The following is a 27184-nucleotide window of genomic DNA, read 5'->3' as shown; positions in this document are numbered from 1 at the left end:
TTAGGCATAGGAATCAGAAAACAGCAAGACAAGTCCCAGCCTTCCAAGGGTTATAGACTGAAGGAGGAATATGGTAAAGAAATAGATGAACAAATAATGCAACAAAGTATAATTAGATTTTAGCAACCGGATGGGAATTCATGGAGTCAGCATCCTGTGAGTGGTCACACAGATTTGTGACACGATTCTTATAAGACTTAATTTTTTAAGAGAAATTTTAGTTTATAGAAAAATCGAGAAGGTACAGTAATTTCCCCACATATACACCATCTCTCCCATTATCAACATCTCCCAATGTAATGAGCCTACATTGACACGTCATCATCACCTGAAGCTTGGAGTTTACTCTTAGGGTTCACTCAGTGTTGAACACTCTATGGGTTTGGACAGATGTGTAATGACATGAATCCATCATTATAGTATCATGCAGAGTAATTTCGCTGCCTTAAAAATCTTTTATTCATTCCTCACATGTCCCTAAACCCCTGGCAACCACGGATCCTTTTATCATCTCCATACTTTTGCTTTTTCCAGAATCTCCTGTGGTTGGCATCATACATTATGCAGTCTTTCCAGCCTGGCTTCTTTCACTTAATGATATGCGGGTAAGTTTCATCCATGTCATTTCGTGGCTTGATAGCTCATTTTCTTCTTGTGCTGAATAACATTCCATCGTCTAGATACATCACAACTTCTTTAGACATGCAGTGATCTTAATTTTGCTCAGGGCGCCATGTGAAATGTATGGGCAGGAACAAGTCACCAAACTAGTGAAGAGACCAGCTGATCGCCCATTATCCAATGTGCCAGAAAGGCTTGGTTCTCTATGGCAGGGGTGGGGGTGGGGTTTGTGGGAAGGGGCTCCGGCATTAATATCTTCACAGTGTAAAAAAATCCTATCTTGGTACTGTTGAGGGAAACAATCTTGAGACACAAACCAGCTGCTGGTGACAATGATGGAAACAAGAAATAAAGATGTCTAGGGAAGAAGTTGTTTTTATCTAGAAAAAAGCATTTAGAGGCAACAGGTAGGCTATATTGGTAGACCCCACCGCAGGAACTCATGAGGTGCTCAGAGTGTATTCCCATGAATAGAAAAGCTCTATTCTCTACAAAGGGTGCGGAGATGGGAGGAAAAAATCAGGGGAAGCTTCATGAAGGAGGTGATCTTGGAGCAGATTCTTGGTAGATAAGTCATGTCCTGACCAGGGATGAGAAGGACCCATGCCTGTTTGGAAAATACTGATTAAAAAAAATCAAACAAAAGAACTTTAATTTCTGAACAAGAAGGAGTGTTAGGGACTGGATTTACCCTCTGACCAGGAATAACCAAAAAAAAAAAAAAATCAAACAGATAAAATCTATAGAAACTGGACACTGGATATCAGGCAGCAAAGAACATGGGTCCCAGAAAGTCCCTGTATATAGACAGACATAAATAGGAAGGAAAAGAGGGGGGAAAGATGTGATATACTAAGACTAATTTTTAAAAAGCTGAAGTGTTCCTCAATGTCTTTCAAGAGTGATTTATAGTTTCTAGAATATAGGTCCTTTACGTCTCTGGTATGATTTCTCTCATCTATGGAACATAAGAACTAGGATGATCGGTAGGGGAGGAAAGGGATAAAGAAAGGGGGGGTAATCAGAAGGGGGAATGAAGCATGAGAGACTATGGACTCTGAGAAACAAACTGAGGGCCTCAGAGGGGAGGGGGGTGGGGGAATGGGATAGACCGGTGATGGGTAGTAAGGAGGGCATGTATTGCATGGTGCACTGGGTGTTATACGCAACTAATGAATCATTGAGCCTTATATTGGAAACCGGGGATGTACTGTATGGTGACTAACATAATATAATAAAAAAATCATTAAAAAAAAAAAAGCTGAAGTGATTCAGTTAATATCGGACGGTTACTATCAGACTTCAGAGCAAAGAGATCAATTTTATAAAAATAAAAGGATCAATCCAACAAGAGGACACAACAATCCCAAATGTTTATGCACGTAACAGAACTCCAGAATAAATTAAGCAAAAACTTATGAGACTGCAAAAAGAAATAACCACAGCCACCAGTACGAGTAGGATGTTACAACACCCTTTTTCAATACTTGATAGAAGAAAAAATAGAGGGGCACCTGGGTGGCTCAGTCAGTTAAGCGTCTGCCTTTGGCTCAGGTCAGGATCCCAGGGTCCTGGGATCGAGTCCCAAGTAGGGCTCCCTGGGAGCCTGCTTCTGCCTCTCCATCTCTCTCTCTCTCTCAAATAAATACATAAAATCTTTTTTTTAAAAGATTTTATTTATTTATTTTGACAGAGAGAGACAGCCAGCGAGAGAGGGAACACAAGCAGGGGGAGTGGGAGAGGAAGAAGCAGGCTCCCAGCGGAGGAGCCCGATGTGGGACTCGATCCTGGAACGCCAGGATCACGCCCTGAGCCGAAGGCAGCCGCCTAACGACTGCGCTACCCAGGCACCCCAATACATAAAATCTTTTAAAAAATAGGGAATCAGGAGGATACATACAGAACACTTGAAGCAACTATCAACCAAGAGATCTAATGAACATTTATAATTAATATTTCTCCATCCAGAAACAGCAAAAGACATAAGCTTTTCAAGTGCACATAGCACATTAATCAAAATAAGCCATAGGAGGACCATAAAAAAGTCTCAATGAATTTAAAATGATTAACGTCAGACAGAGTATGTCCTCTTACTACAATTGAATTAAATAAAAAATTAGTCTTCCAATCCGGAAAAAGTCCTCACATATTTGTGAAAGAAATGACATACCTCTAACCACCTGTAGGTCCAGAAATAAATTAAAAAGGAAATTAGAAATAGTATTTGGAACTGATAGAAATAAGCTAGACAGTACTGATCTAGAGGATTTTTTTTTTTGCAATTCCAGAAGACAGTGAATGGCTTTTCCATCTTTTTTTTTAATATAATAATATTTTTTTATTATATTATGTTAGTCACCATACAGTACATCCCTGATTTTTGATGAAAAGTTCCATGATTCTTTAGTTGCTCCTGAAGGCTTTTCTTAATCCTGAGGGTAAGGGAACGTCTCATCTTAACACAGAGCACTGGGCAGAGGGTGGGGGGTGGGGGTGAAACGGACCCTTAATGAGCCACTTTCAGATTGTTCCATACAGGTAAATTCTAGTTTATAAAGTGGTAATAGCAAGAAATATTCATAAGTTGGTGGCCTGCCCTTGAAATGTCTTTCCCATAGCATCAGTTGGGAGTTTCATTCCCAGCTACCCCCCAAGCACCTGTCCCAGCCCCATGGGGGTGAATTTCAACTACATTCCGTGTGGCCTCATTTGGTCAGACAGTCACCATCATATACATTGTTGCCCTGGGAGCGATGCGGGGTGACGGGTAGAGAAAAGACACCATGTTTGTTCAAAAAGTCCTTTTACCAGCTGCCAGATGTCTGTTGAAATAGAAGCAGAGAGGTGTGGGTGACAGGTCCGGCCTCTGGGGACAGCTGGGAGTCACTTCTGTCTCTGCAACGGGTGTGTTTCGGTCAGTGGATGGAGGGTTTGTCCAAGAGCTTGAGGGCTTTTTCCGCCCTGGGGACGCCTGTCCAAGGCTCCTGGCTACTTCTTGGTCCAAGGCTCTTGGCTACTTGCGTCCTGAAGGAAGAACTAGGGTATCCTTACAGACCCGGAGGAGACTTTCCGATTTGATACAGTTCCTTTGAACCCAAGGTAACCGGATGAGCCAACATCCCATGTTGGTGCAAGATAATTAAGGACAGCGTCTGGGAGGTAATAGAGTTTGTGAATATTTGGCAAAACAGAGCTCCTCTGTGTGTGGTGGAGAGAATGCTTACCAGACACTGAGTAATCTCTGACACGGAGTCTTCTTTACAGCTCAGTTGGGTTCATTCAATTCGTTTTGGCCAATGGATGCTGGAGAAAAATGTCAGCTACGTGGTTCAGAGCCAGCATGCCTCTTCCCACCTCTCCTGCCTTCCCACAGTGATCTCGGTGCTACTTAGTCATAAGATATCTCATAAGAAGAAGCAGAAATCCTGGATCCTTGAGTCGTCTCTGGGACTCGAGCCCTCACCGACCCCAACTGGAGTCTGAGTGAATAACAATCTTTGTTGGGTTAAGCTATTAAGATTTGGGATTTTATTTGCTATTCTATCTTCCTTAATGCATTATTTAAATTTGAGCCACTAACTCAGCTCTGAGTGGTTGCTGCCGTGCAGTAATGCGGGCTTGGTGTTGCCAAGTGTCCCAGTTTTTCAAGGCCAGCCTGAAATAGAGATTTTCACGTGACTCCAGGTTGGAAGAGCTGGCAGTGAGTTCAAACTGAAAACATCATGGCCCTATGGTGTGTAGACCAAACGTCAGTGGGCTGACTTCAGCCTATTGGTTGCTCATTTTCTGACCTCCGAGGTCTCTTCTAGTCTATGTGAGTATTTGACAAACTTAATGTCCTATCATGTTTGTAATTTCAGGCAACAATTATGTGGCACAGTGACATGGACGTAGATGTCTCAGAAACTTCAAGCTAAAACGTAGAAGACCATGGCCATTGGAGGGTAATCCAAAGTGAAAGTACGTCTCCTTCTTGCCCCACTCTCCCCTGTCTTTCTTTCCCTTCCCTTCCCTGCCACCTTTCAGAAAAGGGGCCTTAGATTGGGTTCTCCAGAAGCCAGCACTGAGATGGAAATTTGTGGGCAAGTGACTTACTAAGCAGATCCCCCCACTGTGGACTGATAAAGGATGGGGACGCAGGGCAGTTGAGAGGAGCCAAGCAAAGGCACCAGCATCTTAGGCAACATCCTGTTATCTTTACCCTATAGAATACTGGAGGGTAAGTGCCGCTAAGAGTCGCCCCAACCCACAGCAAGGGATCTGAGCTTTCAATCTCCTTAACCTGGCAGTCTGGGTAATGGCCAACATGAGGGCGGGAGGCACGTACATGAGCTCCCAGGCATCTCTGGCTCTCTGTGCCTGCAGGCGGAGAATTCCAGAAGCCCAAGGGCAGCCCTTCAAAGAAGAGCTTGTGGGTACTGGCCGTTGGAAACACAACGATGGAGGCGGGCTGAGGAGCTGGTGCACAGAAAGGATAAAACAGCATTTGATGGTATTTCGGCAGAACACCGACACTGTCCACTGTAGACGTAAAAAAAAAAAAAAGATTTCAGGGGAAAAAAATTCTAAAATTGCACCATCGATCGGTGGACAAGAGTTATTTTGTTGGGGGCTCATGTAGAAGTAGTGATTGCAGTTCTTTATAAGCAGAAGGTAACCGCGTGACTCGGGGCATCTCATTTCATTGCTCCGAGCCTCCGTTAGCTTCGGACTGTATGGCTGCTGAGAAGCACCCAGAGATAAGGCCTGGTGCATTTTGGCTAAGTGTCCTTAGCGTCTTCCCTCTGCATGCTCCTGGTACCCCTATCCAATGCCGCAAGACCCTCCCCCAGGAAGACGCTCCAAGGGACACTCCTTAACGCACTCTAGATTTTTTTCTGGGATTTATTTATCCTCCTGCTGTCTGCAGATTGAGAAAGGGGGGGCTCCGTTGAGAATGGTGCTGAGAGTTGGGGTGCATCATCTCACTGGCTGGAGTTGCCGTTCCTGCAGCCCCTCGGGCAGACTTTACCCAGCAGCCCCTGCATTGGCATTCGGGGTAGGGCTGGCAACGCAGATTGGCATCACTGTTAAGATCATGACTCACCGATGGTCACAGAACAATGTCCTTAGGACAACCGCGTCTTCTGGCCAATGAGGTGCAAAAGGTTGAGAGTTATTATTTTATGCTTCAGAGCCTCTCCCAAGTAAGGGTTCTGTTCTTTTGAAAAGTTGTCTGGCAATTTGACTTTCCATAGAAATGCCCTCTGGCTCAGTGTCCCAAGAAAACTTTGAACAGTTAAGCTCCTGCCACAAATGAGAGTTCATGGTTCTGGGTCAGGGGCTGTGCACCCTGGCGGGCCAGCATCGCCCTCTTTGCAGAAATTCGACTAAAGCGTGGTCCACACACGGGACCAGTGCCAGCTCACGAACTGTTACGGGGTGGCTGTGAGGTCAATACAGAAATCGAGAGTAAGAATTTAGAAACTTTCATGGCAATTTTATGTTGCCTGGAGGCCAAGTACACAATCAGTGGGCGTGTCCATCTCGCACATCCGGTGGGATCAAGAAGCTGACTGCAATGGTTTAGAAATAAAGCAAAAACAAGCATGGCGCTTTGCCACAGTCAGTCTGAGAGGTCCTGCTTGACTCTACGTCTCGGAACACCCCACAAATCCACAGGGCTCTTTATGGACCCATAGCATCCCCACAGAACCAGATGACCGTTGGAAAATGCCAGAGAGTTTCCAGAGAGGCTAAGCGATTCCCATGGAGCCCCAACAGATTCCCATGGAATCTGTTCAATCTCCCTGACCTTCCCACTTTCTTCCCTGAGAGTCAGTTGAGCTAAGTATTAAGGTCAGTTTTCCAGGCCCCAGAGCGCCACGAGGGAGTGCAAGTCAAATTGCTACTGCAGGACATGCTGGCTCTGACCTGCTGGCATGGGGTTCTGCTTCTAATGGATGTATTTGGCACCTGACCCCAATTCTAGGATTGTTAATGTATCAGCTAGCTTTTTATGTGAAACAAAGCACCCCCAAACTTAGTGGCTTGAAACAACAAATCATCGGTTTTCAGCAATGAGTGCTGGCTGGGTTTTGCATGGCATCCTTTATGGTCTGAGCCAGGCTCAGCTGCTCTCCAGTGGCCCCCCCCCCCCTCACCCTGGGGTGACTCACTTTTCCAGGGCCTTAGCTGGGCTGGCTGGGCTGGCTGGTCTCTCAATATCCAGCAAGATTCCCTGGGCTTGTTCAGATGATGGGGGAATCGTCCCCAGCAGGAAGAGGGCAAGCCTCAATGAGCAAGCCCTCTTGAAGCTTCTGTTTCTGTTGAGAATGTCCCATTGGCCCAAACAGGTCACGTGGCCAGGTCCAGATGCAAAGAGTGGAGGAACAGCCTGCACCTTTTGATGGAGAAAATGGAAAAAGCTGCATTGCAAAGAGGGACTTTTAGAGGGATGGGAATTTTTTTTTTTTTTAAGATTTTATTTATTTATTCGACAGAGATAGAGACAGCCAGCGAGAGAGGGAACACAAGCAGGGGGAATGGGAGAGGAAGAAGCAGGCTCATAGCAGAGGAGCCTGATGTGGGGCTCGATCCCACAACGCTGGGATCACGCCCTGAGCCGAAGGCAGACGCTTAACCGCTGTGCCACCCAGGCACCCCTAGAGGGATGGGAATCTTTTGCGTTCTAATGGAGATGAAAGAGGCCAAGCGACGTTGCTTGCTTCTGGTCTATGGTAGTTGCTCAATAAATCCCTGCTGAATGAATATAGTTGGAAGGAGCCTTAGTTTCCCTTCCCCTCACATAGTTGAGGTTAAAATGTTCAAAATACACTTTGCCCAGAGTCTGGTTCTGCCTGTGGATGGCCTTGGATGCCAAGAACACTGAGTCATTCTGTGTTTACTCTCTCATCATGGAAGAAGCCAGCAAAGTCCAGTGACCTTAGTGAGAGGAACTATATGGCTTTTGTTTCCTTTATAGAAGCAACTGCTGGTGTAGACTGGGAGCTGGTGCTTTAGTTGTGCAGCTGTTAAGACCAACCCGTTTCAGCCCTACCAGGTATCCACACTGAGCCCTGTGGATAAGGGTCGGCTGCTGAAATTGCTGGATAAACAATGGGTCCCTCAGTCACCCAAGCGGGAGTCCACCTCATGGCGTGTTGTCTGGGTGCAGGGCTCTCGAGGGCTTCCCCCAGATGACATACAGCTCTCTGTACCAGGTGCTTCTTTTTCCACAGCTACATAGCAGAGCAGTTCATGCCTTCAGCCTCATGACAGGTGTTCTCCCCCACTTGAGAGTGAGAAGGGTCTTCCCATTGGCAGCCCACCACTGGCAAGCCATGTCAACACTTTGCACCCTTAGCCCCTCTGGAAAACAAACAAACAAACAAACCCATAAAGCTGGGTATTTGAGGAAGCTGGAATGGCCTGTGTGATGATACCCCTGGGGCGCTTCTGCTTCTCTGGAGGATTTTCTGCCCTTCTCTGCGTGCGTGAATCCTAGGGCCATCGCTGGGTTTCTGTGTGCTGGCTCCAGGATTCTTCTGTGTCTCACATCTCTCCATGTGTATGTGGGGGTTCATTTGAGGGACTCTGGGACGGGTCTAGGGGGAAAAGATATGACCAACAGAGGGAGTAACAGTTGCTTGGGTTGGGGAGGTCCCTCTCAACATGAGACTGCCCAGGGGCTATGGTGGGTGGGCACAGAGGGTACCACCAAAAGGAAGAGGGAGAAGGAAATCCTAGAAGACCGGATTCCAAAAGGGGGCTTACGTGCGTAGGCGATGTTACTCACCAGTGCGGCAAGGAGCCTCTGGGTCGGAACTCTGAAGGGCCATAGCAGCTTGGTCTCTATGTTGTCAATGGCCTACAGATAGGCAGTGAGGTTTCACGGGGTATGCAAAGCAGACAGGTTCGAAATGGATAAGAATGTGCTGATTTGGGCAATTTTTAAAATAATTTGATATGTAGAAATTTGTAGTAGACACCAGCAGGCTTTTGAGCTGATGGGTCTCAGTCTGTGAGAAATACACAACCTAGGGACTAGTACACAGAGGCCAACTTTGGGTTACTCATGTAACACCATGACTATTTTCTGCGGTGTTCTTCCAGAGACCATGATGGGGCCACCCCCTGAGTTGAAATACTGTGGTCTCTCCAAAAGGAGAAAAACATATAACAAGGCGGAGGGGAGGGGGATGTTGCTGAGTGGCCACTGGGAGTGGCATGGCATGGCATGACCTCAGAGGACATCCACCAAATTCCTTACTCAGGATCACAGTGACAAAGCTCTCAGTTGACCTCCGTGCATGTTTTCCCTTACCTGCTTGGGGGAAAGTTAGTTGGCCTGGAGTCCTTAGCTGAAGCCTCCTGTCTTCAAATCTGTCTCTTCATTTCCTGAAATGTCTATAGTCGGTTTGAAGGAATACCATTCTTCTATTTAGGAAAGACTAGAACATCAGAGCTGGAGAGGTCATGCAGCCCAGTGTTTCAATAGAAGTGTTTCCAAGATTGAGTTCCATGGAACCTATGTCTTGGCGAGAATCTGGGAACAAAAGTTCAATGGTCCAATAAATTTTAAAAATGCTTCATAATCTAGTCCCTGCCTAAGGGTTCCCAAGACTGAGTTCTGTATTCAATGATCCAAAATCGTATAGGAGCAAGGCACAAGACTATATCGAGTAGATCACCCCCTGGGAATCCTCTTGAAAATACCTTCCTTGGAAGGTTTCCCAATGGTTGAGATCTCCCAATGGTTGAGGAGGTCACAAGGTAGTGAACTTCAGATAGTAATAGTATCTTGATTGCATTATGATTGCATACCATAATGGATGGATGAGGCATGAGAAAGAGGGAGGGAGAGAGAGAGAAAGAGAGAGAGAGGGAAGACAGTGTGATTGGAGATAGAGCATTGACAACCATGTAGGGCTTTCCCCCTTGGTCAATGGACCATAACTGGTCAGTGCACTTGTACTCATCTGAACTACGTCTGACCATGTTTTTGCTGTGAGTCATAAGGATTCTCAGATTCAAAGTCACATACCTAGACCAATGGACTGTTGGCTCATTCATGTCATGGCCCCTCAAGATCAATAAGGGTCTGGGACACTTCCTTTTTTATTTTTTACTTTTTCTGTTTGTCTCCTGATGTATTTAAATAAGTACAAAATAAGGTTATGAAACTCATGGTCCATATAAATGCTTACATTATACCATCAACATTGTAAGATATGCAAGCTGCTTCCTTGTAAATGCACAACTGAATGCAATACCGTTGTACTACCTCTGGGTCTGGACGTGTGACTCCATTTGGAGACAGCACAAGAAATGAAGCAAGGCCTGGCCCGTGGCTCTCCTGACCCCTCCCTGGGGTAGGCCCAGTGCCCACTTCCTCCACTCAAGCCAGAAAGTGACAGATTCAGCTGATGGAGGCCACAAGACTAAGACGGGTGATCATTAGTCACGATCGGCCCTGTGATAAGCACACTTCCACGCAAATGTATTTTTCCCACTTGATGTTGAACTTGGAAGCACAGGGTTGGGCTGCATTCTCCAACTCTGCAGGCTTTCAGATTTTGTTTTTGTTTTTTGTCACCGTGGAACTTGGGATGTGTCTGAAAGCATACATTTGTTGGGGTCTAGCAGTTGAGAACGTAGGGTCTTGCCTTCGGACGGTCAATGTTTCTATTCCAGCTCTACCATTCCAGCTGTGTGCCCCCGGCACTACATTAACCTCTTGGTGCCCTAGGGGTCAGAGATGTCCAGCCCTCCTGGGACTGTTGTAGGTATTAAGTGAGGGGGCTAGAACAGTGCCTGGTAAGCACCCAATACATTATAGATGTATTATTTCCTAAATTTCCCCCACTAACCATGCATTGTTGACTTTTCCTCATTTCCTTACATAACCTTCTTCAATGTTATTTTTAATACCTACATATTATCTCATCTTAAGACTGCACCAAATTTCTCCAGTCATTTCCCCATGGTTTGAGATTAAGGAAGCTCACAGTTTCCTTCACGGTAAACAGGGTGCTAATGGCCAAATTGTTGCCTATCCATCACTCCTGTGAGATACACTTCTAGAATTTTAATTCCCGGATCAGAATGCCAAGGTAATTCCCGCAGGAGACCCAGGCTTACCACTCGCACCCTGGATAGATATTCCTGGGTCTTTAACAAGGAAGAGTACGCATGGTTGAAGCTTTGCCCATTTCTGCCTTGAACCTCTCAAAGGATCTGACCTTTGTCCGTGAACTTCCTTGGCTTAAGCTGAGGTTTCACACTTGATAAGTGCTTCACAGAGAGGAAGAAAACATCTGTGTTCAAGGTCATTTTTAGTGCAACCGCTGTTTCTCCGGCTCAGAGGTACTCGTAGGACGACGCATCGCGAGGAAACGATGCATCCTGGGGCTTGTTCACTCACATCATTTTCCGGAACGGTTGGTGCACACCTCGTTTTTCTCGCAGGAGAGTAGTGTCCCATGGCTTGGTGTGGCCTCGTTTCCCTGAATCAAACATTCCCTTGGCTTGTCGTGGGCTCTCCTATCTACCTCCCTCAAAAAGGACAACCCCCAACAGGGAGCCCGGGCTGCCTCCCTTGGCACTATCGTGCCTGGTCTGCGGGGCCCAGAAAATCTGTCCATTCCCTCTTATCCCAGCCCGGGCCATGTGGCCAGATTGATGGCCTTCCCCACCTCCATGGGCGTCTCCCCAGCCTGGAACAGAAAACTGTCCCTGAGGAGTTCAGAGTCTTAGGCAAGTTTCAGGGTTTTCCATCTCAAGCACCGGTCAGTTTCAGACCGTCTCCTGCTTAAATTGCTCCCAGATCCCTTGTCTGCTAGCTCAGGACATGTCAGAAAAGTCCGCTTTCTCGCCCTCTGCTTGCATCCACGGAATCTGGCTTTCCTAAGCAACAAATGTTCGGGAACAAAGAATTCTTTGTACTTCGTATCGTTCCAAGGGCACAGAATAATCGCTCTGTGCTTTCTCGCTCCCACAGGTGAAGCGGCTTCAAGATGCAATTTGTCCCAAGATAAATTTGTGATTTTTAAAGACGGTTATTGAGGGAATGGGCCCGGTGCCAGCTCGAGTGTGTGTGTCTTCAGGCTGCTTTCTACCTGCTTCTTTTGGCCACAGAGAACGTCTTCCGGGGGGCTTGGATTTGCCATCATTTCAAACATGTGTATTTATAGGGAGCTACTCAGGGAAGTCAAACTGGCTCCTTCCATTCCTTCCCTTCTCCCTTCTCCTCCTCTTTCCTCTCTTTTTCTTTTTCCTCCCTCCCTCCCTCCCTCTTTTCTTTCCCTCCATCCCCTCTGCCTTCCCCCCCCTCCCCTGTGCTTGAGCTTTTAATACTAAGCTGCTCAGAAGAGTCAGAAGAGTGTAGACGAGGCAGTAAACTCCCTTTTGAGGACCTTTCCAGACCAGATGTGTGCACGCCTCGCCAAGAACGCCCACACAGGCTGCTGGCCGCAGTGAGACAGGAAAAATCTTCATTTATGGTGTAAACACCTACCCAGATATTGACCCAGTGCCTGGCGACACCGCCATTCTGACGACGACGTCATCAACGGGACAAATGCCCAATTAAGACTCACCTCTGTTTTTTTTTTTTTTCCCTTGGGGGAGTCCACATGATGGAAAAATCACAGGTTTGGAAATCAGACGGACTGGTTTCAGGGCCCAGCCCTGGCACGTACTTGCCGGTGGCTGGAAGAAACATGGTGAGTTCTCCAAGCCTCGCCTTCTTCACATAGAAGATGGTCAACACCCCTCTTCCCCCCGCCCCTGTGTTGAGTAAAGTTCGGGCGGGTGGCAGCATTTCCGCAGCTCGAAATGCAGGAAAAAAGGGGCTGGGTCCCACTTCCAGCGCCTGCTTCCATCCCACTCCCTGTGGACGACGGCGGTCGTTTTACCAAATCAAACGTCATCTGCAGGACTGCGACACAGAGGACTTGCCACAGAAGCAGGCCGGACACCTGCGAGGGGGGCTCACAGGACTGGTGCAAGCACTGGAGGTGTTGGGATGCTTTCCTGCTTTTTTAATGGAAAAAAGAAATGCGGGTGTAGAAATAGATAGACCAAATCAGCATCTTTGGCGGAAAAAGGAAATTGGATTATATGATGTGTATGGCACGCATCGTGACAAAGTGTGAATGTTCTGTGAAGGCCAAAGTCAGGGTACAAGATAGCACGGGGTACAGGGCGTGGGCTCTGTGGCTGGGATGCCTGCTTCACATCTGGCCTTTGCGGTTTCCTCGTGGGGTGGGGTGTCCTGAGAAAGACACTCAGGGTCTTGGTGTGCCTCAGTTTCCCCTTACATGGAAAAAGGATGACCAGGATGCCTGTTCATAAGATTGTTGTAAAGAGGAGCGCCTGGGGGGCTCCGTCAGTGAAGCGTCTGCCTTCGGCTCAGGTCACGATCCCGGGGTCCTGGGATCGAGCCCCGCATCAGGCTCCAAGTCTGCCTGACTCTCATCGTCCCTATTTATCAAATGGGCAGAAATAATAATAGAAGTAAAATACCCCTGGGGGATATTCTCCATGGCCCTGAGGACGCACTGGTCAACACAGAGGGACTGGGGTTTCTTTTGGCCGAGGAGGGCCTCCAGAACAGGGGAGAGAGAGGCCCAAGAGGAGGCAGAGAGCCTGGCATCGGGACAAGTGTCTTGGTGCCTGATGGATCGGCCGGTGGGGGAGCACAGCAGGGACCTGCTCTGCTGCCGTGAAGCCTGAAGGAGCTCCTCCAAGAGGTCTTACCCAAAGCCCACAAGTTTTCAGGGCTTGGTTGCAGGCAATGGGCATGGTCGAAAGAGACGGAGGGCCAAGAGAGCTGGTCCTGGAACATGGAGCTCTTGGAAGGATGGAGGGCTGATCAGATTGGCACTATCCAGCCAGAAGAAAAAGCCATGCCTCCCGCCTGCACCCTGCCCTATGCTTCTATCTCTGAATTCTTAGCCCTTGGAGGGAAATGATGTCAGATGTCTCAGGCTTTGTCCTGCCTGAGGGACAGCAACCTCGACCTGTGGCCTTCAGGTAGGATCATGGGGGGCATCTAGGAAGGGGGTTGTCTGGGGAAGCCCAAAGTCATGCTCATTGGGCCCTCCCTCACCCTCTATGTCGGGAAGGATTGAGGGAGCTCCTCTCTCTTTCTCTCTCTCACACACACAAAGAACATACACACATGCACACGTGTATACCCACACACGCACACCCCAGATACACACACACGCCCCTGTGTTACCTGGTAAGACTGAACCATAACTCGTCTAACCCTGCAGCCCATGCTGGGCCTTACCTCCATCTGGGCTCCACGACAGAAGGCAGCTAGAAGGAAACCAGGGGCCATCTGACGCCTTGTGACAATTTGGCTGGACCCTGGAGCATCTCGAGGAATGTTAAAAATTACCCACACCTGACCTGCATCCCAGACCACTGAGTCAGCCACTCGGCACACAGGCCCAGGCCAGTGGTATGCAAAGCTCTCTGTCGTTTTAATGAGCAGTCAGACCTAATGAGACCCAAGGCTCAGTTACACTCTTTCACTGGGGCTGGAAAGATCCAGGCTGGGAGCAGAACAGAGAGAGGGCCTTTGGGACCCCCTTCTGCCTGTGGAGCAGAAGAAACTTTGTGGCAGAGAGAGACTTCCCCAGACTCTACAGAGAACTACAGTCCCCCCCCACACCCGGCCGCGACATAAGAAGTGGGGGAAATTGCCAAAATTCCAAGGGACTCCTTCAATAAAACCAAGTGCCCTTGTCTCGGCGCTTCTACCCAGGAGAACTTGCTAGAGATGGAGGACCCTTTCTGAGAGCTTGAAGGAGCATAAAGGGCAAAGAGCCTGAAGAAGACGGCATCTTCGTTTGTCTGCCTCTCCATAACTCTCGCAAGCGCTCTCCTAGCCTGTCCTGCCGGACGGGCTGGAATGTTTTCAACAGAGCCTTGTTTATTTGAATTGGCTCATCTCGTGGAGGTCAACATTATCCGTGCAATGTCGGAGCTCCTTAAAATGATGATGTCGATTCAAAATGAGACTCAGTCTGCAGGTAACACATGTGACACGACGCGCACAGACCCTTCGCACAGTACATTTCCTCCTTGCAGAATTCCCTGGAGGGTGAGAGGTGGGGTGCTGGGGGCGCTCAGCTATCACACAGGCTGCCACAGTGGGAATAGGCTTGGCTTCCGAGGTTGCAGACGTACCTCAAGTCCCTTCCCTGTTGATCCCAGGTTCTCCATGCTCCAAAGGGCCCCTTGGGATCATTGTACCCTGGCAAGTACACAAAGCAGGGCGCTGTCTCTTTAAGTAGAAGAGGCTGAGATGCTCTCAGGCCACCATGACATATCCCAGCATTGGACCAGCCCCTGAATAAACTGGAAAGGCGCCTGGTCTGGCTTCAGTTACAGGGAGCACCACCAGGGAACATCTCAGGGAGCCTGGTTGCAAGCAGTGGGGCTTAGAGTCTGCCTGCTGGTCTCTCCGCCGCCCTGTGGGGAGGGCCTTGCCTTGGCATCCCTTGCGTGTGACTGCAAAGAAATCCGCGTGGAGGAAGGGGTTACACCGTTTGGCCGGGTGAGTCTTCTTGGCAAACTGTCCCTCTGGGTAGCGTGTGCTTATGCTTCTGGGAGAGCTGCCCGATGCCCCACTCCCTGCAATCACAACTGGAAGGGATTGCAGGGAGACGGTGTGCTGTGTTGCAATTGACAAGAGAGTCAGAGGATGCTTTAAATCCCTGATGAAGAGCTGGCTGTATAGTCTGGCTGGGGAGGTGAGAAGGACTGACTATCTGAGAGCATCTAGGAAGCCCAGCACCTCCAGATTTGAAGGGAGTAAGGGGACCGACCTGGAGCTGTTTCCCATCCGCACACACGCCTGGCAGGGGACCTCAGATTGGGAAGCAGGTCAGGGAGAAGTTTCCACCTGCAGCAAAGCGCTAGCCGGGCTCTGGGTGTGGCCAAGCTTGGTCGACACTGCTCTGGGCAGTGTTTTCTTTTCTACCCTGGGAACCGGGCAGGTGGGAGGTAGGCAAGAAGCAGTGAGGGCTGAACCAAAGGGTTCAGGTTCACGTGTTCGAAACCCATAGCGCGGTGTCATTGACTAAAATACTGAGTTCAAGGCAGAGGAAGAAACAAGCTATGCTTTACGATGTGTGTGCTTTTCTAGATGTATTTACTTCATCAAAAAGGTTACTCGGAGCAAAAAGAAAGAAGAGAAAGAAAATCCCGAGTTCAGTATGCTAATATTTGTGAAGTGCTTAGAATAGTCCTGGGGACATAGTGACCACATAAATGTTGGTTAAATAAATACAATAAAAGTCTGATTGGCATAAGGTCAGGCCATGAATCCTGGGGCACTGCTGACCTGTAAAATGACCCGGGAGGAGAGAACACAGCCCTATTCCTCTGGTTGGTTTTTCTACTTGCATGTGAACATTAGAACTGTGGGATTTCTAAGCTATTTTAGGTCAGGGGGGTCTGCCTTGCCTTGAGGGCTAAAGATGATAGAATAATAACCATGGTGACAATTTATTGAGTCCTGGTCCCTATGTTCTAGGCACTATGCTAACTGCTTCACACACTTCAATCCCTTTACTCACCACCATAAAATAGGCATTACCAGTCCTGCTTGCCTGCTAGCTTCGATGAGAAAATGGAAGCTCATTGAACTTCAGCTGCTCACCCAAGCTCATAACCCTGAGTAATAAGGTTTGTCCGAGCCCAGAGCCAGAGTGCCCAAGCATTGCCCCATACCCCCTCTCCCAGAACATGTATAAAGTCCTGCTAAAGTGCTTGCCACACAATGGGCATTGAGTGAAGTTTTTACACATCTTTTTAAATCTCATAATACAAGAATTTTTAAAAGACCATTCATTATTCGAGGAATATTTCAGATGCTGTACTTTTACTTAAAGATAAGAATATGCAATTGGCTACCCTAAGCAGCTACTTTCAAAGAGTATAATCGTACAGAATCGAGGGACTCATTTAGAGCGATAAGGTTTTATGACACGGGACACTAGCAGGAGGCGGGGGTGTGCCTGTGCGAACGTGCAGCATTAGTAAGCAGAGACATTCAGAATCCACATGAAGGCTCCTTGTTTCCATCAAGGCTCTGCCATCGGACAGCCTTCCTCGGGCCCACCTGTGCCACGCCCAGAAGGGCTAGCCTCTCTCCCTGTGACGCTGGGCGGACCGCGTTCAGGCGACTATGAATCAGCGGATTTCCCTGGCTGTTCTTCCCCGACCTCCAATGGCCAGCTCCCCACCCTATGGCCGGGGGACGCCAGCGGAGGCCGGGAGCCAGGCCAGGCGAACTTCGCCTGGAGCTTCCCCGGTTGTGGTCTGGTTTTGCCCAGGCTAGGAGGAGCCAGACCACCCCCGCCCCCCAACCCCGCCCGGCACGCTGTTCTGTAGTCGGCGGGACTCTCTCCTCCCGCTGATTCTCACCCAAGCAGGGCCCTCCAGTGGGTCCCCTCGAGTCCCGGGAACCAGGCACACCGCCTAGGTGCGGACACTGACAGCGCGGGGCGGGCGCGGGGCAGGGGTGCCCAGGGGAAATGCTAGGGCAGGCCAGGCGCGCCGGGACCCTAGAGGACAGGGACGTCTTTCGGCGCTTAAGTGCCAGCTTCCCCCTTCCCGGAGGAGAGGAATCCAGCTTTGGCCCCCGCGTGGGCGCAGTCCGCGTGCGTGCGCCCCAAAGCCCAGCGCTGGGCACCGGCGGGGGCGACCTCGGGAGGGCTTTTCCCACGTGGCCGAGGGGGCGGAGGGACCAGTTTATTGGCCAGCACTTGGTCTCCAGGAACTCGGGGAGCCGGAGGAAGCGGAGGTGACAAAGCTCAGCGGCCGCCTAGTTTCGAGTAAAAGTCGCAGCGGTTTTGCAGTGATCGACTTTCTCCTGAGGCGGATTGAAGGCTGAGTAACTGTCTCCGGCCCTCCCTCCCTCCCTCCTGTCCTCTCTCCTCCCTGAGGCCCGCCCCCCTGCACACGCTGACCCAGGGACACACCCTATTGCAGCGAAGCAGACAGGGCGTTGTTCCCGTTAAAGGGGAACGCCGGGAGCCTCCCTCTGGCCCCTCGCTTCGCGCGCGCAGCCCGGCACCGCAGCTGTCTTCGCGGACGCCAGCAGCCGAGCAAACGCACCAAGTTTGTGCCGGAGGCCACATTGAGGATCGGGGACAACCATCCCTTTGGACTGTAAGTGCTTTGGTAGGGAAAGTGGAGGAGATGGAGGAGAAACGTGGGCATCTTCCGTCGATGGTGCCAGTAAGCGCGGAGCAGGCGCGGGCTTTGGGCTGGCCAGGTCTCCGAGCTGTCTTTCCGAGCTCAGATAGACAGACCACGGTCTGTCTGGTATAGTTCTTACACGGCTTGTAGGGCCTGCTTTATGGTCCCGAAGTCGTAAGGGGCGAGGGTGGTGGTGTTGGGATATCGGGCAGGGGCCGCGCAGTTTTCGTTTCGCTGGAGAAGCGCCTACTTGGGGACTCATTGGCAAATTGGTCCCTGCGGTGGACACCTTGGGGAAGGGTTACTGGACCTCGGTAGTCCCCCAGTTTCTAACCACATAACCTATCTCCGATTGTCCTTCTCTGTCCCTCCCTGGCTCTAGGAGCCACTGGATTTAATTTAAACCTTCTGGAAGACATCGGAAAACCGGGCTTATTTCTTCCCGTATATTCCAGGGTTCTTTTGAATGTGTTGCTTATGGAGAGCAACGGAGGGGCCTGGTACTGAGTACTTTTAAAGCTGAGTTACTGAAACGTCGTCTCCCTGGCCCAGGGCCCTGTACTGAAACAGTCCCCCCAAGTGCAGCCGTGTTTTCACAGTCATAGGTATCCTCTAACGGGTCACCTGGCTCTTCACTTCCCCAAGGGCTGTAAAATAAGGGGCTAGGACAGCACAACTGCGGAGGGAAGATGTCCTGCGGGCTCTGGCGGGCTGCAGTTCTCCTGGGACCTAGCCCTTCATCCTCCGCCTCTCCTTCCCACCGGACGTCTGGCCCCCTCCATGCAGGCTCCTGGGCGCGCGTCCCGGAGCGCCGAGGCTGGACGGGGTTGCGTCTCGGCTGTGCGTGCCGGGGGCGCGGCCGGGACTCCGGCGATCCGGCGAGGAGCCAGCCCGGGAACGCAAGGCCCCACTCGCCGGGGCCTCCTGGGGAAGCGCGCGGTGGGCGGGAAGCGCAGGATCGGGCCGCTCTCTGGGCCACTCTTTCCTGCCCACACTCCCCCGGCTCTGCGCCTCGTCTCCGGAGCCACCCGGGTCGATGCCAGGCCGAGCTGGGGCCAGGACGGCTCCCCAGCGCTGGCAGAAGCGGGTGGAAACTCGGAGACTAACGGAATGCGGAGCGCACCGGGTCTGGGAAACCAGCTCGCAGCCGCGCGCTCCCCCTCATAGCGTGCCGCTGGTGTCCCCGGGCCTCTGGCAGAAATCTGGGCGCCTACCCCCTGACCCCCCCCATCTCCCCCTCCGTAGGGGAAGGGGCCCACTGTCCTCCTCCTGCCCCCTTCCCCTCGTGGGGTTGGGCTTGGAGGCAACCCCGGGTGGGTGGAGGTGTGCCTTGGCCTCCGCTCGTCCTTTTGGAGAAACCTCTCCTCTGGGGGTGACTTAGACGTGCGTACCCCTTGTTTTGTTCCCAAAGCAAAGGATGGTCTGTCGCAGGCGGGCCCAGAGGCTGCGGGGCGGGGATGCTGCGGTCGGCTGCTGCCCTCTCTCGGCCGGCCGCCGGGAGGCGTGCAGGCGCCCGGGGCCGGGCCAGGCGGGCGGGCGGGCAGGCGCGGTGCCAGCCCCCTGCATTCCGCCGGCGCGGGGACCCTCCCTCCGCGCGCTCCTCCTCCCTCGCTTGCTCGCGCCAGTTGGTCCGGCCTCACGTCCAGCTTCGGCCGTCTTTCCCGGCAGGCAGGAACTCCGCCGAGCGCAACTCGCCGCCACAATGCTCCTCCTGTTGCTGGGTATCATCGTCCTCCACGTCGCAGTGCTGGTGCTGCTGTTCGTCTCCACGATTGTCAGCGTGAGTGGCCCGCGGGCGGCGGGGGGCGGGCGGGGCACCCCGAGTCCCCCCCCCCAAGTGCTCCGGTCTCCCCGGGGCGACGATTCCGGCCGCGCTCCCTCTAGTACCCCGCCGCGGTGTTACTTTGCAGACAACGTGAAGTCTCAGACTGCAGTTTCTGGCAATCTGCCCCCTTCCAGTTGTTTTGAGAAGACTGGAGCAGATTCAGGGGTAGGAAGGAAGCAATCGCTGGACTGGGTTAGCTGCGCAGGCCTCGTTAACGCCAGATAATTTCAGTGCGGAGCCAGGGTTCCCCGACCTTCATTTGATGAGAGTGCTCAGCATTTTTTTTTTTTTTTTAATTTCTCGCTGTAGATTCGTTGAGGAAGGAAGCGGAGTATTTATGGAGTTTTGTTTTTCTCCACATGTCATAGGTCAGGTGGGCGGCTTAGTTCATACAACACCCCTGGAGGGCTGGATATTGGAAGGTTAACATGGGCTCTTCCAGAAAAGAGTTCACAGTCCTGGGTCTGCTTTAGGATGTGGACCCAGCGCCTTCACTGCAAGAACAGGTCGTCAGGGTAATTTGGGTCACAGAACCATCAAACATCCAGCACATTCGATTTGAAACTTCAGGCAGTTATGTGACTGTGGCTTTAACTTCTTAATGTAAGGCAAATTCCAGGCACGCTATTCCCCTCTGTTTCAAAGGTTGAGAGATAATTATTGGAACAAGAAATACTGATGTTGGGGGCTTGTGGGTTGTTCTATCATTTATAAGCATCTTTACAACGTCTTAATTAATCTTGTTGGATTAATAGGAATTATGGGTAAGGAGAGAGGCTCAGAACAACACTCAGGAGATCAGGGAGGGGAGGGGCTTGAATACAGGTGTCCCAGGCTGAGTGCGAGGCTCCTTCTATTATACGTACTTCTGCACATATCCGCTTACACGCGTGTGCTACTTTTCTAATAACAAAGTGCATTTCGCTTGCAAACACTCCCCCCCCGCCCCCCGCAACACCATGTCTGAGCCAGACCCCCACCTCTCTCCTTTTTCCCGCATGACTGTGGCCTCTGGCCAGGTGACACTGGGCAGGGCAGGGGCGAGCCAGCTAGATGGGTGGATGAGGCTGCTCTTCCCTTCCCTTCGCTCCTCCGCAGCTTGTCTGATTTAAGATGTCTGGTTCTTTCTAGCAATGGATCGTGGGCAATGGACACAGCACTGACCTCTGGCAAAACTGTAGCCTCTTGTCTTCGAGCAACATTCTCCACTGTTACTCATCATCCACGAACGGTGAGACTGGGTTTTTGCGCCACATGCTTGTCCTGGTCTGTGGGTGCCGTGTTTCTCAGTCCAGACCCGGAAACACCTGTTCTTGGAAGGACACAGCTCCAACCTTGTTGCTGGGGTGGGGTGGGGTGGAATGCAACGGGGGGGACCAGGAATCCAAGACAAAAGGAGAGGGGCAGAAGTTCCCCTGGCTACGACAAGACCCTGGGTATCACTGGACATTATCTGGATCTGGAAAGATGCCCTAGAGCTCCCCCTTATCACCTGATGTGATGCTCTTTGTGGGCAAAGAAACTCAGATGCAGATAAGCAGCAAAGGTCGTTCAATGGCAAGACTTCAGGCTGACCCCATTGGGATTGGGATCCAACTAGCATCTTCGTTCCGGTGGCTGTCTCTATCCAGAAATGTCCTGCCTCTGCCTGGTTCAGGGACGGTCCCAAGGGTAGTTTTTGGTCCAGCTTTTGGCCTCCCATTTACAAGACTGTTTTTCTAGGTCGTGGGCCCCCCTGCTGCTGTTTAGCATCAGAACCTTTGAGTGTTTCCTTGTGGCACGATGGGGACTCGAAGCTATTTGTAGAACGCTAAGCCGAGCCTGGGAGGGTCCTCCATCCAGAGGATTGTGTTTCTCCCCTGTCCTCCGTGTCTTTGCTTGTGAGATATTTGAAACCAGGCTTACTTGGACTCGAGTGAAGGGGATAATTGGCAGTGAATCATCCACTGGACAGCTCAAGTACTCAGAGAGAGCAGTACGAGGGAGCAGGGAGTCCTGTGTCTTTAGATACGGAGAGGCCAAGGTAAAGAGGGTGCATTGTTTTGGGTGGCTGGGTGTTTCGTGGCCTCGTGGCCCCTGGGAGGGGCTGCAGTGCTTGGCGTTGAGGACATGGTCGGCTTGGCTTGGCACGGTCTCGCGTTTCAAAAGATATGTCCTTAGCCTGGAGAGGGAAGTCGTTGTAGGATGGGCAGAGAGAGGTTTCTTGACATCCTGGGTTTTAAAAGACCAAAAGAGTACGGCTTTCATTGTTGCTGAAGCAACTCATGATCCAGTTATCTCTGTTGAAGATGCTACAACCAACGAGAGAGACCAGTTTAGACCCAGCGCAATAAAGCAGGCCGTGAAGGGACCCTTCGTTCTGGCTTTGCACGATGCAGTTTCTTTGCTGGGCTTTGCCTCCCGTGGGCTCGGCACCCAGTAATACCGAAACTGCACCGAAGCATTACAAACCAAACATCTCGAACCTCAGTATAAAGAGAAAGTGCTAGAATGATGATTTGGTAGTTTCTGTGGGGAGGATAGGCAAGGAGTAGAAAACGCTGCTTTATGTTGTCACTTTCCTGGGGGGAAGAAAAGAAAGGCCTCCGTCCTTATTGACAGGAGCAGTCCTGATTCTTTGCTCGGAGTGCGTGAAAGATACTGAATTAAAAACATCCCAGAGGGCGCACCGTGAGTTTGCATGGTGAGCTGGCAACCGGGCAAATGGAATGAAGTACTCATGCGTGCCTGAGAATGTGGCCATAGCCCTGCTTGTCCCCAAAGCCGCAGCATCCGGTGTCTCCCCCCTTCAGGGTCTGGCTCGAGTTCCGTGAAGCCCTGGGATAGGAGGCGCGCCGCTCGCTACTGACACCTGGTGGTCACAAGCGGTGACGCGGCCCGAGAGGGTGGCTCTCCCTGAGGCGGGGCGGTGTCCACAGGCAGCCTTCCCAAGTGGCATTTGGCCGTGTGGGGTTGGCACGGAATCCTGGACTCTTAGGTCCAGAAGGGGGCACAGGAGCAGCCGTCTAAACTGTGCTCAAATCGAGAAGAGGAGCGGTCTTCACCTCGGGGCCTGTTATGGACCCTTTATGCTGCACCTGCCGTGAATGTAAATGGCTGTTCTCCCATCTCAAAGAGGGACCAGTGTTACTTTCATCAGGAGACCTCTCATCCCTTAATTGGCTCTTTCTGTGCCAAGCTCTTTCCTTGGGTTCATTGACAATGACTTCGGGGTCTTTCTTGTGGGCTCCAAATCCATATGGTTGCTTTGCGGGGTGGGGGGAGGGAGACCCCAGAGCATGGGTTCTCTTCCCCATCTGCCTTCTCAGATGTTTTGAGGGAATCTGGACACGCCCTTAAGTCAGCTGGCTTTGTTTGGATTTGAGCTTCTTCTTTTTTTTTTTTTTAAGATTTTCTTTATTTATTCGACAGAGAGAGAGACAGCCAGCGAGAGAGGGAACACAAGCAGGGGGAGTGGGAGAGGTAGAAGCAGGCTCATAGCGGAGGAGCCTGATGTGGGGCTCGATCCCAGAACGCCGGGATCACGCCCTGAGCCGAAGGCAGCCGCTTAACCGCTGTGCCACCCAGGCGCCCCTGGATTTGAGCTTCTTCTAAGTCAGAAGTTTCCATGGAAGCTTCCCCAGTTAACTCTGCTGATGTCTTCCTGGTGGGTCAGCTCTGATGGAGGGGGGAGCGGAATCCTCTGAGTCTCCTTGGCCTTGCTGATCCAGTCGAACAATTTCCATGGCAAACAGTGGGCGCAAAAATATGTAATTACAAAAATTAGACAAATGAAACTATATTAAGGCGTGAGCCACCGACTTTGGTCCGCGATTGCCCTCAGAATGTTCCAAACATACTTTTTATCGACGTAATCAAAAGGAACTCGCTATCGATATCCATTTGCGAAGAGCATGTTACAAGCGTGTTATGTGAACTGATGCTGGTTGATCTGACTTGCTGGTTTTTTCTGAAGGGGCTTGTGTTTGAAGGTGTGGGGCCAGGGCCCGGCGCTTCTCCGGGGGGTCCCCGTGCACTTTGTCTTCTGCATGAATGGTGCCCCTTGCTCGCCACATTAACCTCATGTTAACTGCTGTGTGACGTAGCTGGAAGGCGATGTCTCTGATCTTCCGCCCCACTACCCTTTGATATTAGATTGATGTTAGTTTCAGATTTCTTACGAGCTGCCCTCAACTCTGCCTGCCTTCTTATTTTCTAAATGTATTTACATGCCTTCTGCGTCCATCCTGTACCTGACTGTAGGTGAAGGTGAAAGAGCCTTCGCGGGGCCTATGCATCATGACCTGGCATTGGATGCCTCTCGGACCCAGGGAATACGAGGCCTTGGAAACCGTGGACCTTGCCCTTGGGGATACCGAGCCTCTTTGAGGAGCCAGGGGATAAGGGAGGAGGGATGAATCACTGTGAAGGCAGCGAAGGCCAGATGCCCAAGGAGTGGGGGCAGGCAGGCAGCGCCAGAGTTCAGGGGAGGAAGTGGAAGGGAAGTCTCGTGTGGGAGGTGGAATTTGAGCCATCCTCCAGAGGATGGGCAGGATTTAAATAAATACAGGCAAGGAGGAGGCTACTCCCTGTCCGGGCAATGACGTGACCGCCAGCAAGGGGACAGCAATGCAGGGGACGTGTCAGACCAGTCGGCTAGTAGTCCGGTTAGGATTAAGATTGACTGCATGTAACAGAACATCTTCAAGAGGCAGTGGCTGAAATAAGATCGTTTATGGCACTTGTATGAAATTGTCAGAGACCCAGGCACCTTCCAGAGCTCCTTTCTTTACCATCTCTTAGATTTGCTCCTCATCCTCATGGACTAAAGGCCTGCTGGAGCTCCAGCCATCTCATGCACGCTTCAGGCAGCAAGGTGCAGGAAAGAGGGGCAGAAGAATGTGTGCCCTTCCTTTTCATGAAACGTCTCCAGATAGACCACACATTTTTGTTTCTTGCTTTTACAGGAACTTAGTCACACAGCCACACCTAGTTAACAAGGGAGGCCGAGAATGTAGTCATTTGGCCTCGTGGGAAGTGTGGCTTCTCAATTCCTAGAAATTTCATAGCAAGAACCTCCTAGTAAACCTCCCAGAGACACTTGTCTCTGGGGCTTTGGCCTTCCCCCCGCCCCGTACCTGTTCATACTGTTTTACCATAGCTCTGCTGGGTCCTAAGCAGTTTCTGAGCAAAGCCCCGTTATTTTAGGATTATTCAAATATTTCATCTCTCGTGTGTCCTGGGCTCCATCTGCTGCCCCACCGTTCTGACTGAGCCCCATATCGGCAAGTGTATAACCCTTAGACTTGCCTCTCTCTCTCCGTCTCCAGTCATTAAGTCTTGTTTAAGTCTTATTGTTTTGTGATGTCTTTGGGATCTTTGTTTTCTTCCAGCCTCTAACTCTCTTCTGAACTCCAGGCCTGCATATCCAGCCATCTCCTAGACATTTCCCCCCGGGATGCCTCAGAGTCACCCCCGAACTAGTCATTCTGCATCTTCCCCCACCAAACCCACCTCTTTGACAGTTTCTAGGATTTCAGTGAATGCTGCTCATGTCGGCAGCCTGCCTGGGTGTGTTTCGTCCTCGCTCCTTGTACCTTCATAGGTTCCCCCTACCCCCTCCGCCTCCCGCCGCTGTGCCCTGACCATTGGCCATTCCCTTGTGTGTTGCCATGCCTGCAGGACTTATCAGAGCCACGGAGGCAGCCCGCTAAGCCCTCACCTTGCCTGTTTCTTTGTAACTCATGTTTCACATTGAATTCAGGGTGATATTTTTAAAAATACAAAGCCAGGCCTATGACTCTGGATTTGAAGCCTTTCAGAGGCCTCTCCTTGGTCTTAATCTTCGGATGGAGATCTTTACCAAATCCCATAGGAATCTACCTGAATGATCTGTTCCCATGAAACCTCACCTCCCATCTCTTCTCCCCCCTCATCTTGGAATGTTAGCCTCCTCTTACTTCCCTGACCACGAACTTCCCATCTCAAGGTCCCCCCTCTCTCCCTTTCTCCCTTCCTCTGTTCTTTGGTGCACAGCTACTCCAGACGGTGGGAAGACAGAGGGCAAGGGGTAGAATAGCACACTGGCCTGTAGATCCTTCCAGACCCTAGTCAGCAGTTTGGTGCATATGGGTGCATTTCTACATTTTACAATCTCGTTCAGACCTGCTGCGTTTTATACGCATCTCTGTCCATCTTATTCCAAGTTGGAGCAGCAGTCCGGATCATTTGTAAGGCAGAACACGTCAGAAATCTTACACAGTAGAAATGCACTGAGGTATGTCCGGTCAATGTCCCGAGACATGGGATTCTTACCCCTTTCATCATTGCTTTCTTTTCCATTGCCACTTTGCCCATCTTCCTCATTGAGATCTTTTGTTTCCACGCAAAATCCCATAGGAATCCACCTATTTCACATTTAATTTTCCAAATAGCCATAAATGTCATTTCCTGGTAGGAAATTAGTATTGAGTAACAAGCAGGTTCTGTCTGCCTTGAGTAAGAAAGCGGAGCCTGAGGGCTTGGCAGGCGGGACCGCGGGGCGGCGTCCATACAAACAGACATCCGTCCAGAGACAGAGGAGGCCAGTTCCTAGAGCCTTGGTTTTTCAATCTGATGAGATCTGAGCAGCTCCTGCTGGGATCTGGGGAGCAGGGGGGAAGCACCAAGCCTTCTCCCCAAGTCCTGAAGGCACCTGTCTCCTTGGAGCCCTTAGGCCATGAGGGAGTTTAAAATCAACTGACCCAGAAGGTTCGGCAAAACATGTGTCTTGCATTGACCGAACTAATGCTTTTTGTTTTGAATTCTCCATATTCTGCACATTTTAGGTCCAAATACACACAGGCTTTCTCCCAACTCTGTTTCATTGCATGGACCTGGTGGGTAGCAGAATGGGTCAGAGTTCGGAGTTGGGCTGCGGGCTGCTTGGGACCCTGGGAACTGGAAGGGCTCATTTTTTCAAAAAGGGGCCCATACTGAACACAAAAGCATGAAGGAAAAAACCAGGCCGTCCTCCAGTCTGTCCCCAGAGCACCCAGGGCCACCTCTGCTGTATCAGGGTAGCGGCATATATGCACCCCCATTTCCCAGTGACACCAGGCAGGTCCGCCGTGCCAGAGTGGGCTGGAGCCAGGATCTCAAGCCAAGAAAGTAAGCAGGCGATGCTTTTTTTCTCCATTCTAAGCAACGATGGCAACAAACTCATGGCAATCAGGTGGGGGGCATTAGTTTGAGGCCTTGGATTAAAAATCAGAAAAACACAAATGTTGCCAGTCTCGGAAGCCCCGAGTTTGAGCCTTGGTGGTCACTTGTCGTCTGTGTCTTCCCTGATTCCAGATTTCTCTCTCTCTCTTTTTTTTTTTTATCCATTTGGTGGCCTTGTCATTTCGGCAAGGGCATCAGACCGTTTCCTCGTCTGTGGCTCAGCTCTTGGTCAGATTGTAGAGAACACAGGAGGCCCTCTGCATTTATGGGTTCGCGTTTTGCAATTTAAAATCTTCCTGGCTCTCTGGGCCAACCCACAATCTCTGTCCAAGTAACGGCTCTTGATTTTAC

General features: G+C 50.7%; 1 protein-coding gene and 1 long non-coding RNA gene across 3 annotated transcripts in view; one reads left to right on the top strand and one right to left on the bottom strand.

Moving 5' to 3' along the window:
* Window positions 1-6934: 6934 nt before the first annotated feature.
* LOC148109022 (uncharacterized) lies at window positions 6935-13958 on the bottom strand. The gene is made up of 4 exons (XR_015726572.1): window positions 13901-13958; window positions 8927-9148; window positions 8399-8470; window positions 6935-8207 (listed from the first exon to the last, which is right to left on the bottom strand). It is a non-coding gene; the product is annotated as an uncharacterized LOC148109022 (long non-coding RNA).
* A 1041-nt stretch (window positions 13959-14999) lies between these two features.
* PMP22 (peripheral myelin protein 22) overlaps window positions 15000-27184 on the top strand; it is a 31601-nt gene continuing 19416 nt past the window's right edge. The window contains exons 1-3 of one of the 2 annotated variants that reach the window (XM_045778247.2): window positions 15000-15175; window positions 19495-19606; window positions 20783-20882. In XM_045778247.2, the coding sequence (XP_045634203.1) occupies window positions 19529-19606; window positions 20783-20882 (178 nt within the window). In that variant the 5' untranslated portion in view covers window positions 15000-15175; window positions 19495-19528. Of the gene's footprint in view, window positions 15176-17634; window positions 17797-19494; window positions 19607-20782; window positions 20883-27184 lie in introns of those variants that run through there. The other variant, XM_045778246.2, reaches the window with a different exon arrangement.

This window comes from Ursus americanus, chromosome 14, assembly GCF_024610735.1.
Source record: "Ursus americanus isolate L20-20 chromosome 14, mUrsAme1.1.p, whole genome shotgun sequence".
Classification (NCBI taxonomy): domain Eukaryota; kingdom Metazoa; phylum Chordata; class Mammalia; order Carnivora; family Ursidae; genus Ursus; species Ursus americanus.
The sequence above is the reverse complement of the archived record's forward strand: the minus strand, read 5'-3'. Positions and strand labels throughout refer to the sequence as shown.